Consider the following 15,239-nt stretch of genomic DNA (forward strand, 5'->3'; position numbering starts at 1 on the left):
ACAGTTGAACCTGGGTGACGCCTCAAGACAGTTCGCAGACGGTCGGTTTAGCCTGTCTGCGGCCTGGTCCCGGCTCTGGATTGTCAGCAGCTATCTACACTACTCTGCTGACTAACTAAAAGACTATGTGCTATGCTGCAAGAAAGTAAGGCAGCACCCTCCCGCGTGGGGTGGATACCATCCCTACCTATAAGACCAGGCTTGCCCTCAAAACGAAACCAATTGTCTATAAAGCCCACTTGATTTTCGGAACACCACTTGGACATCCAGCAGTTTAACGCCCAAAGTCTGCTGTAAGCTTCGTCGCCACGCCGCATTGGTATGGGGCCAGAGCAGATTACGGCATCGGACATCGTCTGGGCCAGTTTAATCACCTCTGTAATATTACCCTTAGTTACCTCAGACTGCCGCAGACGAATATCATTGGCCCCTACATGAATGACTACCCTCGGATATCTTCTATTAGCTAACAGTCTAAGGTTGCCACTAATATCCGGCGCTCTGGCTCCCGATAAACAGCTAACTGTTACTGCCGGCGCCACTAAAGGAGTAGCTAATTTCACGTGTCGAACAATAGAGTCTCCTATAACCAGAGCACTCTTAACAGGCTCCTCAGCGGGTGCTTCGCTGAGCAGGGCAAACCTGTTTGACACGTGAATCGAGCGTGGTGTCCCGGTGGGCTAGCTTTGGCCTCAGCGTTAGCATCAGCCTTAGCTTTCTGGCTATGACGCCGAGACGTCACCCATTCACCCCGCTGTGAGGGCTCTAACGCCAAAGTCGTGGGGGTGCTAACTCTCCCTAAGGCACCCGGAGTTGCTAACACTGAATCTCGCTGTTTATCCCTTAACAATAATAAGCTCCGGATGCGCACTTCTAACTGGTCCACTTTATCCACCAGAGAGCTAACTAGCTGACACTTACTACAAACACAACCACTATCTTTATCGCTAGAGGTGGAAAAGGGGGTTAAACTAAACATGCCACACTCTGAGCAGGCAAAACAGCCAGTAGTAGCCATGGAATTGCAGGTACTTACCGCTTTTAGTTGATTTTAGTAACTTACACCAAGAACGTTACTCCAGGGTCCGGTGGCAGTTTTAGTGCCTCTGTAATGAATATTCCTGCGGAGACAATCTAAAAGATAGATCTATGGATGGTTAGTAGGTTATAAAAACAGATATAAATATAGAAATAACAGTGGAAACGAGTAAACAGGAAAACCCGAGCGATCAAAACAGCTTCCAAACGGGTACAGAAACAGCCAAACGGGTTACCAGATCACCAAAACCTTCAGCCAAACCTTCACCAAACAGATGGCATGCTCCCTTCAGGTAAGGGGTGAGAACCTGCCCCAAGTGAAGAAGTTCAAGTATCTCGGGTTCTTGTTCACGAGTGATGGGAAGAGGGATAGTGAGATAGTGAGAGGGATAGGAGCAGCGTCTGTAGTAATGCGGTCACTTTTCCGCACTGTTGTGGTGAAGAGAGAGCTGAGCCATAAAGCAAAGCTCTCAATTTACCGGTCAGTCTACGTCCCCACTCTCACCTATGGTCATGAATAATGGCCTAATAATGGGTAATGACCGAAAGAACAAGATCACGGATACAAGCGGCCAAAATGAGCTTTCTCCGACGGGTTGCTGGGCGTACTCTCCGTGATCGGGTGAGGAGCTCAGTGACTAGGGAGGAGCTCGTAGTAGAGTCGCTGCTCCTTCGCGTTGAGAGAAGTCAGTTGAGGTGGTTTGGGCATCTGATCAGGAGGTATACCAGGCACGTCCAACTGGAAGGAGGCCCCGGGGGTAGACCCAGGACACGCTGGAGGGATTATATCTCCCGGCTGGCCTGGGAACGCCTTGGGATCCCCCAAAAGGAATTGGTTGATGTTGCGAGGGACAGAGACGTCTGGGCTTCTTTGCTCGCACTGTTGCCACTGTGACCCTGAAATGGAAAAGCAGAAAAGAAGATGATGATTATGATGAAGGCTTTTTATTTCCAAGGAGTTTCACAACAAATTTTGTTGTATCTAATTTACAGTGACAATGCAAGGCATTCATTCTCATTAATTCTCTTATAGTGGAGTATGGGCCAAATATGAATACCGGACAATGAAGAAATTAATGAATTAAACCTTTCTCACTCTGACCAGGACCCTGCACCCCCACAAACACACACACACACACACCCAATCTAAAACATCAAAGAACCCTTTAAAGTAACACATGGCCCCAACACCCCCTTCTCTCTTTTAACTAACAGGAACTGTCGAGATAACCAATTTTTATAATGCTTTTAAGAGACAGGAACCTCAAACAAAAGGAAGGGTTATAATCCCGTTTATGACAAAGTGGCACCTCAATGTCTCGTTATCTTCCACGGGAATCAACAAATGTTTAAACCAAAAGTGACCTCGAGTGAACCCCGTTGACTCACCTACACATGGACCAACAGCGACCCCAAATGGACACTGGCGAAACTACTCCTCGCTCGGAGTCTCCGAAACCATAGCGGAAAATAGTCGAACTCTGAATTATTTGTGTATAAACAAATGTATTAATGTCACTTCCTGTACCCTTAGATGAATGCCTACCTCCTAATGAAATGTTGTATATTGTGGATTGTTTCTATCATGAAAAAAAATCCTACCTCTGAATAAGAGAAAACGGATTAGTATTCCTTTCTAGCATAGCATCATAAATGGGACGTAAAGATGGAACCTTATGTAAACGTTTGATATTAATAGTCCAGTGTACTCATTGTTATATGTTGATAACAGGTATAAGAATTTCGATACGCGAAATTCATATTCTTTCTCTGTGAATCAATGATTCAAACCCCCTTCTACTCTCTCCCCCTCGCGAGAGTCACGTGAGACTGAATTTGTGCCCAATCAGGAAAAGGACATCTCCCGTTAGGGCGTGAGCGCGCCAGCCTTGAAAACACAGATCAGTTCGAAGTTCAGCAGTTGAGAAGATCCAAAAGTTCAGTTCAGCAGCCAAGAAGAGAAGAGTTCAGCCGACGAGAAGAAACAGTTCACGGAGAAGAAAAGACAACAATAACGGCGAGAAAATCCGAGAAACTTTGAAACGACAAAGAAACGCTTTCTTCTCCACGCCGACAACGAAACAAAGAAAAACCTCAGAGACTTCATTGAAAGCTTACGAGAGACGTCTCGAAATTAGCTAATAGTATGAAGTTTTACTAATACGTCGAGTAATTTGAATATCTTCTTTTCTTTTAATCTTGTTTATGTTTTATTACCCATCGAAGTGTGATCTCACGAGTGATCAAAGCAGGTGAAACTTATTTGTGGCCAGAATAAGATATCAACCTTTTGATTAGTCGATAGCAGATATATTAACGTTATAAGCTGATTCCTGAAGACATTACTCCTGGAAAACTGAACAACGAGACTAGCTAATACTCTGAAAAAGCCGCTCCATTCCGGTGGAAACCAGCCACGCCTGTGAAAATCCAAAGAAGGGAAATCTCGATCGACGCAGCTCAGCTTGGAGTCGAAAGTTTTCAACTCAACCGGAAAGAGATCCTCCATAAGCGGGCCTGTCTCTCACCACGTGGGAACGACGAGAACAACCCCAGAGCACGGAGATTAAACAGCAGGACGCGACGGCTCGGTGAAACGGCAAAAGTAAGCTAGCGTATTTCACACTTTTCCAGGAGCTGATATCTAAGTCAATCACTTTATAATGTACCATTTATTAAACCTTAGTTAGCAACAATTTAATCACAAGCCAGTAGTGCCTAGCCCACCTTAAGGTCATAATCGGTTTCCCTGTTGTGATACCGTGAGATTATAAGGCTACGCTATGTTAATTAAATATCTTCTCTTTATTAATAAAACTCTCATTATTTGAAATCACAGTGTTTGCAATTTGTTCATTATTTTCCTGAAAATCCTGACGTACTCACTTAGCGTGATTATTATTCACTCTCAAACTAATTAGTAATGCCTAATTGTCTAAGCCAATTATAAACTTTAGTTAATATCATTAAGTCAAATATCAGAGATTAGAGGAGTTTGAATAAGGTCAACGCTATAAAACTATAAATATAAATATAGAAATATATTTATATTTTTCGGTGTACCTTACTACACTACACTCTTTCACTCACTCATTTTCAAAGCTAGCTTGTGCTTGATTTTTATCTCTTTCCCTCATCTCACTATCCTTCATAGGGGCATCCTTTCTGACCTTTTCCCTGGGGTGACCATTCCAGAACACGACTATGGCGTCCTGCAGTCCACTATCCAGTCTGCCCTCTGTTCCCGCTCCCTCCAGCCTCTGTCCAGTATGGTCGGTAAGGTCATCCAATTGTACGAGACGATGTTGGTACGCCACGGCGTCATGCTGGTGGGCCCCACTGGAGGAGGAAAGACCACTGTTTACCGTGTCCTAGCCGATGCTCTGCAAACCCTCTATGAGGCTGGACACAAAAACCCCTTCTACCTGTCGGTCAAGACCTACATACTCAACCCCAAGTCGGTCAGCATGGGGGAGCTATACGGTGAAGTCAACCCCCTTACCCTGGAGTGGAAGGATGGCCTTATGGCTCTGTGCGTGAGGGCAGGGGTCAATGACCCCAGCGAGGACCACAAGTGGGTGATCTGCGACGGTCCAGTGGATGCTCTGTGGATCGAGAACATGAATACGGTGCTGGACGACAATAAGATGCTGTGTCTGGCCAACAGTGAGAGGATCAAGCTCACTCCCTCCATCCACATGATGTTTGAGGTAAGTGTGAACAATGCATTTGGGTGCTTCAGCACACTTGGATGGGAACACTAACAGCCTAGTTCACTTATGTTAACTAACAGATACATTTATTGACCATCATTAGACTGTGTAAATCTTTGTCAATCATAATGAGTGAGAATTATTCCTCTCTTGCCCACTCTCTCTCTCTTTCTCTCGCTCTCTCAGGTTCAGGATTTAGCTGTAGCATCTCCGGCTACAGTGAGTCGTTGTGGAATGGTGTACGTAGACTCTGAGGAGCTGAAGTGGATGCCATATGTGCAGACATGGATAGCGGGCCTTTCACACAAGGTACTACCACAACCACAACTATATATAAATGACATAGCCAAAAGTACACTCATTGACAAAAAAAGTAATAGTAATGCACTAAGGAGTTGTTGGACTATAATGAAACTTTATATATGTGAACGATATAGGTAAGTGATTAAAATATTAGACAGAAAGGGTAAGTTTGTTGGGGAAAACTATTTATGGGAATCTCTAATACCCTGTTGGGTTGCCACTAACCTGGATAAAATATGATATACAGTTGGGCATGGATGCATAAAAGTTCTGTATGTCATCCTATGGCATATATGCCCACAGATGTTACAGCTGGGCCTGTAGATCCTGCACACCCCTAGGTTGCTGAAGCTGGTCTAATAAATGCTTGATTGCTGATTAATTGGGCGGCCTAGATATTGTTACAATCTGGGTGAGATAATTCTGGGAAACCATGCCTTGGGAAAAATGCCAGTGGAAAGCCCTTATCATGAGAGACAACATATATGACCTCAGGATGTCCTGCACATATCGCTGAGGTGTTAGTGTCCCTTGTATCAATACTAGGGGTGACGGACTGGCTCCACAGGTCATCACACCTGCAGTGTGTTGCTCCACAGCAAAGGAAGGATTGAAGTGCGAACCACGAGGCCTCCTTATTCAAACCTAAGAGTCGTTGCATCCCAAACAGGAATAGGATTCAATACTAAAAATGATACGCTTCCAGTGTGTAGCTGAATATCTGTATCCACAATGTGTGCACCTTAAAGACCATGCCCTGTGTTTTTCAACATTAACTGTTTAGGAATTACACTTGGTGTGTTCTGTGATATCACTGATGAAACTAATTGGCTATACTGAATCATAAGCCACCATATTTTGAATATTCATAAATACAAACAGACCTGCCACTAAAACAACAACCAGTGACAGTTGGTTGTGTGATTTGTATAATCTTAGTTTTTTCACTGTAATACAGGGCTACATATTTTATGTAGGTGGAGTAGTGTACACATGATTAATTCTCAGATATCTCTTAATTAAACAGGAGCCAGCACATTAAAAATGCTATAGTCCATTGAGTTTGAAAAAGGTTTAGGATTCAGCCTCTTATTATTATCAGATTATTTTGCTCTCAGTAATTTTAAACATTTCTCAGTCATATGACAAGAAGGAGATGGGATGATTCTTGGTATGAATAATGTGGATTATGCAGTAAATGGTTTCAATTACCAGCTATATGCTGTAAATGGTATAAGCTGATGAAACAGGACCCTGCTAATATGAGTGTATAATCTGCGTATTAATAGTAAACATTGAGAAGCTGTATGATGCAGAGGCTGTCAACCCACTGGGCCCATGCCCACACAACAAATAGGCAAATGGTGACAGAACCCTCCGCCCATCGCCCATAAAACTCCCATTTTAATGCCATTTTTAGCGGAAAAATATTAAAAATTATTTTTCACAAATTGACTGGGGACTTCTAGAAGAAATTGCTCATTAAAAGATGTGTCCACAAACGGTTGGACATGTATTTAGCTTCATGTACATCAATGTGCAGTATTTAAATTTAAATACTTAAATGCTGGTGAATTCTGATTAAATGGCAAAGGGCCAAAATTTATGGGTTGCTATTAAAATTACAAATTCATTGTGATGCAGAGTCTTTACTATCTCTACTAGTCTTTACTACTTCATGCTCAGCACTGCAGAAACTGCACTGTGTATAATTTGGATGAGGGTAGGAAACCATACCTTTCACTTAATAACCATGAAATATTATTTTATTTAGGCAGTCCCTCCATTGAACTATCCATTGCTGATCCACAGAAATATTGATGGAATTAATATTCATCTTTACATCATTATTGTTTGACGTCAAGCAATTTTACATTGAGTTGAATTATATACACAGCAAGGAGTTTGCCTCTCCTCATTTCTGCCCTTCATTGTTCTCTAAAACTTAGTTAATATGATTTAAAAAAATAAATAAATATATAAACACAAAGGAAAGATTTACATAAAATTGATCAATAATGTCTGAGTGAATTTCTAGTGGTGGGATGGCCACTAGGGGGCATTTAGAAAGAGAATGCTCTGTAAAACTTTCCATTTGCATTGTATACAAAAAGCTAAAATTTCTCCCCAGTCACAAAAAGAACACTGGAGAAATGCTAATGTTGCTAATAATCAAGCAGCAGTATTTTGCTAACAGGTCTTAGCCGATATTTAATCACAGTTATCCACATTGGAATTTTAACTCTGATGTATTGGTTTAATCAGCACTTTTAAAGTCCAGCAAGGAACAAGTGAAGTTAATAGCTTCTGGCAAAACACACAAACTCAGTTTCTCTGATTCAGCAAAGTCCCTGCATAGAGATTTGGGAAGCACTGTGAAAAATAATTGTTTATGTTTCTTTATTGTGTAAGCCCATGAAACTTAAGTGTCTGAACATATTTTACTACATACACAGCACACAAAAGTGACAGAGCACCCTTTGGTTTGTTTACTTTGAAAAGAATATTGATTAAGATTTTTTATATATTTATTTATTTATTTTTTTTGCACAGGTGAAAAGGCAATAAATTAAATATTTAAAGATTTAATAATGTGGTAGCGCAGAGTATAGGAGGGGCCAGGAGCTCTTGGAGGGAGCTCCCAGCATGCTCAGAAGTCGCACGTTTGTTAGTTTGGGGGTTATCTTAAAGGGCATTGTGTGTTTTTTGGGCACATATTGGGGCGTGTGTGTGTTTGTGGGAGTTGACATGGGCAAAGCAGTATCCAATGTCAGGGAAATTTATGTGCTGGTGGTTAAGGGCTCTGCTGGGCCTGACATACGTCAAACACAAATTAATACTTGTGGACTTGCTCCTTTCTCCCTAGTGGCCTTGTAAGGGCACTTAAATAAAGGTTGCTTGTTGTAATATGGCTGTGTCTAATTTGCCACCTCTGATGAGGTCACAGTAATAAAACATCCAAGTTTTGGAAGCTTCTCACATTTAGAAATTAATAATAAAACAATAAAATAAAATAGAGTGATCTCTGACTTTTGCCCAATATTTTATTGAAGTATTTAAGCCCATATACTGATATTGTATTATAACCATTCTATTTTGTGTGTGTGTGTGTGTGTTTGTGTGTGTGTGTAGATAACGGAGTCAGTTCGTGTGTATCTAATGGAGCTGTTTGAGCAGTATGTGGAGAAGGGGCTCCAGTTTGTGTCAAAGCGCTGTGTCCAGGCCATGGCTCAGGTGGACATCAGTAAAGTTACCACCCTCTGCTGCCTGCTGGAGGCGCTACTGTTCAGTGAGGACTCCCCCAGCCTGAAATTGGTATGCTTAGCTACAGATTATGTAATGATGCATAAAAATTTTAATTCTTGGCTGAAACAAAAATTACATTTCTGGTTAAAACTCAACTGAAAACTGAAATGGCTCAGGACTTACATTCTGGTTCCAGTCCACCTTTAATGCTAGTGGAGTTACATACTGGTGCCTAAGCTTCCATTTTAACAAACAATTTTAACAAACTGTGTTTATAATCATAATTTGGGCATGTTAAATCTCTGTTTTTCTCGTGTTTTTGATCAAACTATTGCCCATTTTGGTGCATTCCTAGATCTTTCACAAGCTTCACATATTAAGATTCAATATGCTGTACATTCCATCTTAAAATGAAAAAGCTGAACCTATGTGTGCCCTTTAATAGAATGGGTCAGTGCCACCTATTTTGAGCAGTATTATTTTCCAGATAAAGCCCATAACAGCTTTAAACAGAATCTAAGAGGCCATGCTTTCATAAGAGAAGCTTGATATGATTTTTATACGAATGATTTTGACTTATCTCATGTCTAAATATAAAATAAAAAATACAGAAATAATGTGCAAAATGTACCTGTTAAGTCTGTGCCACCTTTTAGGTTCTTCATTTATTAAATTAATTATTATTAAACCACATTTAGAAACAAATTATTTGAAGTGTCTGCTGTTTACAAGCTATACTATTAGAGGGATTTTTTAGTTTCTTAGTAGATCACTGTAATATGAGCAAAGCGAATGTGTGTAATGACTCTACAGCATTTGTAGAAATGGCACAGAGTAATGTTCTGTGATCGAGAAAAACAAACACAGGTCAGTTCCCCTGGGTGCAGAATGATGTGAAGGAAGAAAATGTGAGTGAAATCCTGGACTTCAGGCAAAGCTGAGCATATTGTAAATATCCTGTGATGTGTTATGACACCTATTTGCACATTCTGCTGCCTGCACTGTAACTGAATGCATATGTGTGTGTGTTTATAAACAGGACTCTAGCAGGTTGAACAGTGTTCTCTGCCAGACTTTTGTGTTCTGTTACCTGTGGGCAGTAGGGGGAAATTTGACAGACAGCTGCTGGGATGCATTCGACAGCTTTGTCCGGCATCAGTTTGAAGAAAACAGCAATTCAAAGGTACTAACATAACTAAAACTGAACCTAGGTCAGCTGTACTGATATATACATGAAAGCCATGAATACGTTTTTAAAAATATGTTAAAATAGGTAAACTACGATAAGACAATTCATATATTCATAACCTTTTCAGTGATGGCATTAACCACATTCTTAATAATCATACACAGGATAAGATGTAAAATATTCTATACCAATCCATTAGAGCTTCACACAGGGCCCACCACATTCCCTTCCTACCTGCAGCCACAACATTTTTGTTATTTGAATCCTACACTTCAACACTAAAGTTACTGTAGCAGTTTATGATCCAATCAGCAACCAGCTACCCTTAACAACTATGGTTACTCATTGAGCCCAGCCCCTGAGGACCCAAACCACCCACTGTATTACTAGCTCTTCACAGGGGTTATATAGTAGGCACCTCCCCTCATCTGTGTTTCACTGAATTAATCCCACAACAACTCTAGAAGGCTCAACGGTGAAATCTGGCGTCCAGGACCTGACCCACTCGAAGCTAGATTTACAGTCCTACCTTACCTTTTACCATCAATAACCATAAATCCACACTGGCCTCCCTAGAGACTAAGGCTGTACTTGGCCCCACTGATACCGTTAATGCATGCTCAGTGCCACCAGTTTCATGTGAACTTTACATGCTACATCACCACCAACCACAATAGGAAATCTACAGTGCATTTCCCCAAGTAATCGCTGTACTCCTTAACCACAGTCACTGACTAGACCTTTCAGCTGTTTCTGATAACTCCTTCACAGCTGCCCTTAGTTTCTGGCTCCTGATGTCGCACTTACAAGAAGGGATGTGGCTGACATGGCTACAAATCCCCTAAAATCCTATCTCCACTGGTCTAACATGTGCCTGCCACCCGCATTCCCTCACCTCAGCTTCCAAGTCCACGTACTTCAACTTCTTCCTTTTGAATGCTTCATCTACTGCATCCTCAAAGGGAACCGTTACTATATGAAATAAACTATCCGTTTACATTCAGAGTACAGCAACATGTTTGGCCTCAGTGTAGTTAACACAGTGCACTCTGGGAACTGCAGTTTAGTGATGGACACAAGCTACAGCATTAACCCCATTAACCAATCTTCATTATAGCCCACCATTATGCATACAGTTACACTAGTTACATGATTGCATATTTATACATCCCAAGACTGTGAAGTAAAATTAAATCAGCAAAATGGGTACACTTTGGATGCATAGTCTACTGTGATGGGTTAAAAAACATGTAATTTTAACTTATTTACTCGTTCATTACCTATTGCATCTCATTAACAGAGCACTGGCATCTCAGTGTCTCTGGTTGCAAATGGGCTTCAGTTAGACTATGGACGTCTCACAAGGACAAATTATGAAAATATATTGATGGCATTTAAACACTGCCTTTAAAAATTATGATGACACCTGGCAAACTCCACAGTGTTTAATTTTATGGCAGAGCAAAGGACATTATCCTGAAATTGACATGAATTGGCAGAACGTTCTGTTTATAATGACTCTACAACTTCTTATGACTTGCCAAAGACTTTGAAAAGACTCTCCATCTGATAGCGGGCTGCCTCCATATCTCACGTAAGTGAGAGTAAAGAAAAATAACCTGTCCCTGAGCTTCCTCAGACAGAAGGGGGGACATATTTATTTCAGAAAGAAGGACACACACACAGAGAGAGAGAAAGAGAGAGAGAGAGAGCGAGAGAGAGAGAGCGAGAGAGAGAGAGAGAGAGAGAGAGAGAGAGAGAGAGAGAGAGAGAATGGACATGGAGAGGAAAGGTCGCCCTGATCTGTAGCCCGAGGGCCTTTTCATCCATTTTCTTCGCCTATTCTTTTATTTTCTCTCATATTTTTGTTACTTCTGCAATGCCCAAGTTATTTCCTTCCTATATGAAAGAATACATTAAAATGTGGACTCTAAGCAATAGTGTATTAAATCTGGGTTGGAGGAAAGATATACAATTATTTAATCTAGTTGGGAAAAAAAGAAAGATCAGTGGAACTGCTCTGTACAGACTCAGGGTGGGAATTATGGAAAGCTTGGAGTGGTCTGAATCACCCTGAACTTACAGTAGAACAACTGAGATTAAATCTACAGTGTTTGTGATGAATTCCAGCTGAAACTGAAGAAGCTGAGCTCTCCGACCATATGCCTTATATGGTGTTGTTTGTATTTCTAAAATTCAAGGGCAGATCTATGGTAAATGTACAAAATCAGTTGAACTGCAAGCCCATTTCATCACACCCTCTACATATACAAATTCATCTATTTTTAAAACGCTTATCAGTTAGTGAGCAGTCAGAATATAAAATACACCATCCAGCATATCTACAAGATGGCTGGCCCCCTCCTTCTTTTTTGTCTGGTTTTGTTTTCCTAGGGTCTTTAATCTTCTGCATTGTGGTCACATGGTTCTTGGTTTTCTGTGTCCATATGCTACTCTGGTCTTTGTGCTATGGTAGCCTAGAGTTGGAAGTTTTTAAAAATGAAGGTTCTTGTCTGCGTTTTGGCCTCTCGTACACATGAAAATGGCTTTGAAGGCCACTGATATTTTCAGAAACACTGATGTCACACAGCGTGCCTGTCTCTGGCTGGAATTCAAATAGCTCCTCACTCCCTGCATAGATCATTAATTAATTAATCTGCGTACATCATTAATTAAACTGCATTGTACATACAGCTAGCACTAGATTTCAGATTCCCACCTATGAATAAATATTAATGATGTTGTGTTGGAAATATATATTGCATTTGTAGTATTTATATATTTATATGTAGCGTTTGACCGTATTCAAATTTGTTCTGATTAATGACGTTTTGACTAATGATAATAATTGTTGTTGTTATGATTGACTTGTTTGAATAATTGTTGTTGAAATGACAAAAACATTGACAAGTAATTAGAGAGTGAATACTGCCATCGCTACGTGAGTTCTTCAGGATTTTCAGACTCTTAATGAACAGACTCCACACACTGTTATTTCAAATAATGGAAATACTTTATTAAGAGAAAAGAGAATATTTAATAAACAGCACGATCGTAAAAATTCTCACGGGATCAACGCAGGTCAAGCCGGTTCGAATTTAGAGATGGGCTAGGCGATATGACTTGGAAAAGATATGCTGCTATGGTCTGATTAAGATTATTTTACCAAGAGATTTAATTCAATTTTTAGCTTGGAAGTGCATAATTTTAGCTTACTTTTCTGTCTATCTCAACCTCTCGATGGGTACAGGGGCGCTTTGAGGTTATGGGAGAGAGGAGTCCCGCTTGGTTCCCGCAGTTCTTCCGTGGAAGCTTTCAGGCTGGGTCAGCGTGGATTTGGTCATCCACGAGTCAGGCCGCGTCGGGCGTACTCAGAACGTGGTGACGCAGATGAAAGGCTTTCCTCTGGCTCACTGTCCTGAGTGGGATGTTCCATCCATATGGAAGCTTTGGGACAGAAGTTAGCTTGTCCTTGCAGTTTCCAGAACTAAAAATCGAATTAATAAACCTATGCTTATTTTACGATTTTCCTCTATCTCGGCGATGTCTCTTACTCTGGCCACAAATAAGTTTCACCTGCTTTGATCAGTCGTGAGATTAAACTTGGATGGGCTACAAACATGAACACAAATAAACAAAGACAAGATTACTGAGAATTGCTCGACATTACTCTGTATCACACTGCTAACTAGCACAAGGCATCCCTTGGAAGTTGAGTGAGGTCCTCTATAAAGTTCTGTTGGAGAGTAGTTTCGTCGGCGTAAGAAGAAGAGAGCGTCGCACGTGAAGTGAAGAGCGATGTGAGGAGCGTAAGAGTATAAGCTTGAAAAGGAACAAGAGAGCTTGAGAAGGAGCAAGAGAAGCTGAGACAGAGTTGGGCATTCCCTTTTTAGATGTGGCGCGGTCACGCCCATTTGGGAGGTCTTCTTTATTTGATTGGATCCTGGGTCTGAGGCTCACGTGACTTGTTTCACGTTTCAGAGAGAGAAGAGAATCACGTATACACAAAATACTGAATAAAGTAAAGATTACTTATACATGCTTGTGGTATAGCACAATGAGTGTCCTGGATTATTAAGATCAAATATCTATGTATATATATCTTGGGTATTTTACGATTACATCCCACTACAATATTATGCTAGAAGTTAGAAACTAATTCGTTTTCCTAATCAGAGACAGAAATTTTCCTTCATGATTGAAACAGTAATATTAATATTAATATTAATATTAATAAACCCTTCATTAGTTAGTAGACACTTGAGAATAACAGAGAGTAACATTCATACATATTGCATAAACATATTTAGAAATACTCGCTGCGTCCGTTATGGACTTAAAGGGCAGCAGGGCGAAACGTGATTTCGCAAATGTCCACTTGGGGGCACTGTTGGTCCATGCTATTAGTTTGGTTTGAGCCAGGTTATGGGAGTTCACTGCAAGGTCAACTCCGGGGGCCGTCTGTCAATTTGCAAATGATAATCAGTGCCTATCTAGGCGCCAATCTAGGCACCCATGGCTATAACTGGGATCCTTTTGATCCTCGTCTCCAAACTTTGTTTGATCTTCTTCTGGCCTAAAAGCGTCATAAACTGGGTCTGTTTCCTTTACATTCATGGAGAAGGGGGGGGGGGGGGGGGTCGTCATTGGAAAGTGTCCTGGTCAGTCTTTGATGTGCGTGAGTTTGTGTGTGTGTGTGTGTGTGTGTGTGTGTTGGGAGGGGTGCAGAGTCTGTACGCACACACACAATTTTGTGGAATGTGGGGTTCTGTCCCAAGAAATCCTTATTCAGAGTGGAGAGTCTTTCATTCAGAACCTTTCATTTCTTTCTTCGATCCATACTCCACTACACATTATTAAGAGCTAGATTTAGTCATTTCACTTGTGTAGTGCACTACATAGGGATTATTAAACCTCTTTGTCTCTAAGGCTTCATGTTGTTTTGATGTCTGTCTTAAATAGGTATTATGGTCCCCCTACTGGACTGGCATAATAATGCAACCATTTTCGTATTTGCCTGGACAAAGATATAAAAAATAAATAAAATAATGTAAAAAATATCCGGATCCTTGTGGACATGGCCTGACTGTTTTTCCCTCCATTTTAGTTTTCTTTCTAGGTCTGGTTTAGGTATCTTGCATTTGTTTCTAGTTCTCTCTCTATATTTCTTCCCCAGCTGTCTCTGTCTGGGTATTTTGTTTAAGTTTCGGACTTTTCTTTGTCCAGGTCCATTGCTTTCATTAATTCAGTGTCTTGTGTTTTCGCTGGTATTCTCTCTTTCCCTGTGTCTGTGTTTCTTTTTATTGTTTGATTTGACTTACTGCTCTTTCTATCTAGGCCCGTTGTTTCTATTAATTCCGTGTCTATAGTATTCTCTGTAGTTGCTAATTACTTATTGTTATGATTTCTTTCTTTGCAGGTCTATGTCCAGTGATTTATGTCATAATATTTAGGTCCATGTTCCTTAAGATTCTTAGTTGTTTGTTTTAGTTTATCTCCCTTAGTAGTTTGGTCTAATTTCTGTTAGTATTTTTATTTATTTTGTCTCAATAAAACTTTCCAGTGTTTACCTCCACTTCCATTCCTCATACCCAGCATGACAGGTGGACACTTAAAATATAATAAAGCTTGGTGAAGCTGGAGGCAAGTGATAAATATCAGCAGTGTGTTATGAACCTTCAAAGCCAGATGTCACTACATCTCAAGTAGAGGCAGAAAAATGAAGAAATGCGCAGCAGGTTGTGTCGCTG

The 15,239-nt window shown here is 40.8% G+C and overlaps 1 protein-coding gene across 4 annotated transcripts in view; it reads left to right on the forward strand.

The window, feature by feature from the left end:
* dnah6 (dynein, axonemal, heavy chain 6) overlaps positions 1–15,239 on the forward strand; it is a 162,699-nt gene that overhangs the window by 48,306 nt on the left and 99,154 nt on the right. For 3 of the 4 annotated variants that reach the window (XM_066659940.1, XM_066659943.1, XM_066659941.1), the window contains 4 exons: positions 4,193–4,748; positions 4,938–5,060; positions 8,187–8,369; positions 9,340–9,483. In XM_066659940.1, coding sequence (XP_066516037.1) covers positions 4,193–4,748; positions 4,938–5,060; positions 8,187–8,369; positions 9,340–9,483 — 1,006 coding nt within the window. The remainder of the gene's footprint in view (positions 1–4,192; positions 4,749–4,937; positions 5,061–8,186; positions 8,370–9,339; positions 9,484–15,239) is intronic. The other variant, XM_066659942.1, reaches the window with a different exon arrangement.

Source organism: Hoplias malabaricus, chromosome 2, assembly GCF_029633855.1.
Source record: "Hoplias malabaricus isolate fHopMal1 chromosome 2, fHopMal1.hap1, whole genome shotgun sequence".
NCBI classification, from domain to species: Eukaryota; Metazoa; Chordata; class Actinopteri; order Characiformes; family Erythrinidae; genus Hoplias; species Hoplias malabaricus.